Below are 2419 nucleotides of genomic sequence, written 5' to 3' on the forward strand. Positions count from 1 at the left end.
TCTGACTTCGTATGTTCCCTTTCACTTTAGCAGATGAGGCTGAAGAGTGATTTTATTCCTTACCTGCTGGTAGTATCACTACATGGGAGCACATGGAAACAACATTCTTGCAAGAGTATTTTCCCGCATCTGTGTCATTGCGGAAAAGATATGAGATCCTAAACTTCAAACAGAAGGAGGGTGAGTCACTAGGAGATGCCTACAAACGATTCAAGAGAATCCTAGTGGCTTGTCCTACTCACAACATGGATGAAACTGAACAAATGCAAATGTTCGTCAATGGTCTTCGAATTCAAACAAGACAAATCCTTGATTCAGCAGCTGGTGGCTCAGCCAACTTTGCAACAGCCACCGGTATGAAGAAGATAATTGAAGTTATTGCTTCGAACGAGCATTTAGAGTTATATGACAGGGTGTCAAGAAAATCTGCATTTATTGACTTGAAGCTTGAAACAAATAAACAGGTAAAAATTGAAGAAGCTGTTGCTGCAGAGGTAGAGAAAAGGCTGAGAGCACTAAACATAGGTGCTCAGAAAGTTGCTCAAGTGCAACAGGCACCGAATGAAGTGTGTGACATTTGCAATGGACCACACAATACTGTTCACTGTTTTGCAACACCGCAACAATTTGAAGATATAAAATTTTTAAAGCAGAACAATCCCTACTCCAACACGTACAATCCGGGGTGGAAAAATCATCCCAACTTTGCATGGAAAGATCAAAGAGGGAACGTGCAACAGCCGGCACAGGGTCAATATCAAAATCAATATCAGCAGCCGCAACAACAGGTACCTAAGAAAGCAGATTGGGAGATCGCAATTGAAAAAATGGCAGCTCACAACATCCAATTCCAAGAAGAAACTCGAAATAATCAGAAGAACACCACAACATCAATAAAAAATCTTGAAATTCAGATGGGTCAAATTGCCCAACAGTTAGCGTCAAATTCCCATGCACCTGGCACGCTTCCTAGTGGGACAATCGTTAATCCCCGTGATCAAAGTCACATTAAAGTTGTGGTCACTAGAAAAGGAAGGGCTAAGGAACCACAAGTTGACGAACAGGTTGAAGAAGAGGGATTGTTGGAAGTTGACTTGGAGATTAGAGAAGAGCCAAAACAGACTGAAGAAGTGTTAGTCGAGCCGACAAGCCAGCAAGAGAAACAAAAACCAAAGATCATTCTCCCTTTTCCAACAAGATTAAAGAAGAAAGATCTCCATGAATTTTTTTTTGAGAAATTCTTAGAATTATTCAAGAAGCTCGAGATCAACATACCTTTTGCCGAAGCTCTGGAACAGATGCCGATCTACGCTAAATTCATGAAAGACATCATATCAAAGAAAAGATCGATCAACAGCGAACCAGTCATGCTAACTGAAACTTGTAGTGCTATTTTGCAGGGCCTAAAAATTCCGATGAAGAAAAAAGATAGAGGTGCAGTCACTATTCCTTGTAGCATTGGAGATAGATCCTTCAAGAAAGCACTGATAGATTTGGGAGCAAGTGTGAGTCTAATGCCCCTCTCAATTTACAAAAAACTTGGGTTAGGGGAGGTGCAGGATACTCGCATGACATTGCAGTTTGCGGATCATTCTATGAAGAGACCATATGGTATAGCAACAGATGTCCTGGTAAAGATTGATAAATTTGTATTTCTGGTTGATTTTGTGATACTTGAGATGCCGGAAGATGAGGAGATTCCTCTCATACTAGGAAGACCTTTCCTAGAAACTGGAAGATGCATGATAGACATTGAAGAAGGTACCATGACCCTCAAAGTTTATGATGAAAAACTCAAAATTGATGTGAGAGATACTATGAAATTCAAAGAAGACGAAGGGGCGAGTAAAAGTATTGAAGTGTTAGATACAGTTTTTGCTCAGTCAATGCAGATTACAACACCCAGGCTTCCGTTGGAGAGAGTTTTGAGTTTATCTATTGTGGAGGATACTGAAGGAATTGATGAGGAAGAATTCGAAGTGGTAGCAATGTTAAAGGAACAACCGCCTTGGGCTCGTTCCCGACCGCAACGTTGTGAGGAGCTTCGACCTAAAACATCTTCAGAATCGAAATAGGATATAAAAAAGGGGATAGAGTTGAAACAATTACCGGAACATCTCAAATATGTTTTTCTTGACAATGAGGAGAAATGTCCAGCAATCATTAATTCAGGTTTGAGAGAAACACAAGAAGGAGAGCTAATCAAAGTCTTAAAAAAATACAAAGGTGCTATTGGGTGGGCAATGGACGATTTGAAAGGAATCAGCCCGGCAATGTGTATGCACAAGATTTTAATGGAGGATGATCAGAAACCGGTCGTCCAACCTCAGAGAAGGCTGAATCCAGCTATGAAAGAAGTTGTTCGCAAAGAGGTCGTGAAACTTTTAGATGCGGGGTTAATTTACCCAATATCTGACAG

At 40.6% G+C, this 2419-nt stretch overlaps 1 protein-coding gene across 1 annotated transcript; it reads left to right on the top strand.

The window, feature by feature from the left end:
* Positions 1-1415: 1415 nt before the first annotated feature.
* Positions 1416-2075, top strand: LOC127129492 (uncharacterized). The gene has a single exon (XM_051058664.1). The coding sequence runs from the start codon at positions 1416-1418 to the stop codon at positions 2073-2075; it is 660 nt and encodes a 219-aa protein (XP_050914621.1).
* The last annotated feature ends 344 nt before the right edge of the window (positions 2076-2419 follow it).

This window comes from Lathyrus oleraceus, chromosome 3, assembly GCF_024323335.1.
Source record: "Lathyrus oleraceus cultivar Zhongwan6 chromosome 3, CAAS_Psat_ZW6_1.0, whole genome shotgun sequence".
NCBI classification, from domain to species: Eukaryota; Viridiplantae; Streptophyta; class Magnoliopsida; order Fabales; family Fabaceae; genus Lathyrus; species Lathyrus oleraceus.

Coding starts and splice junctions, on each gene's coding strand:
- LOC127129492 (XM_051058664.1), top strand. CDS start 1,416: ATGAAGAAAAAAGATAGAGGTGCAGTCACTATTCCTTGTAGCATTGGA.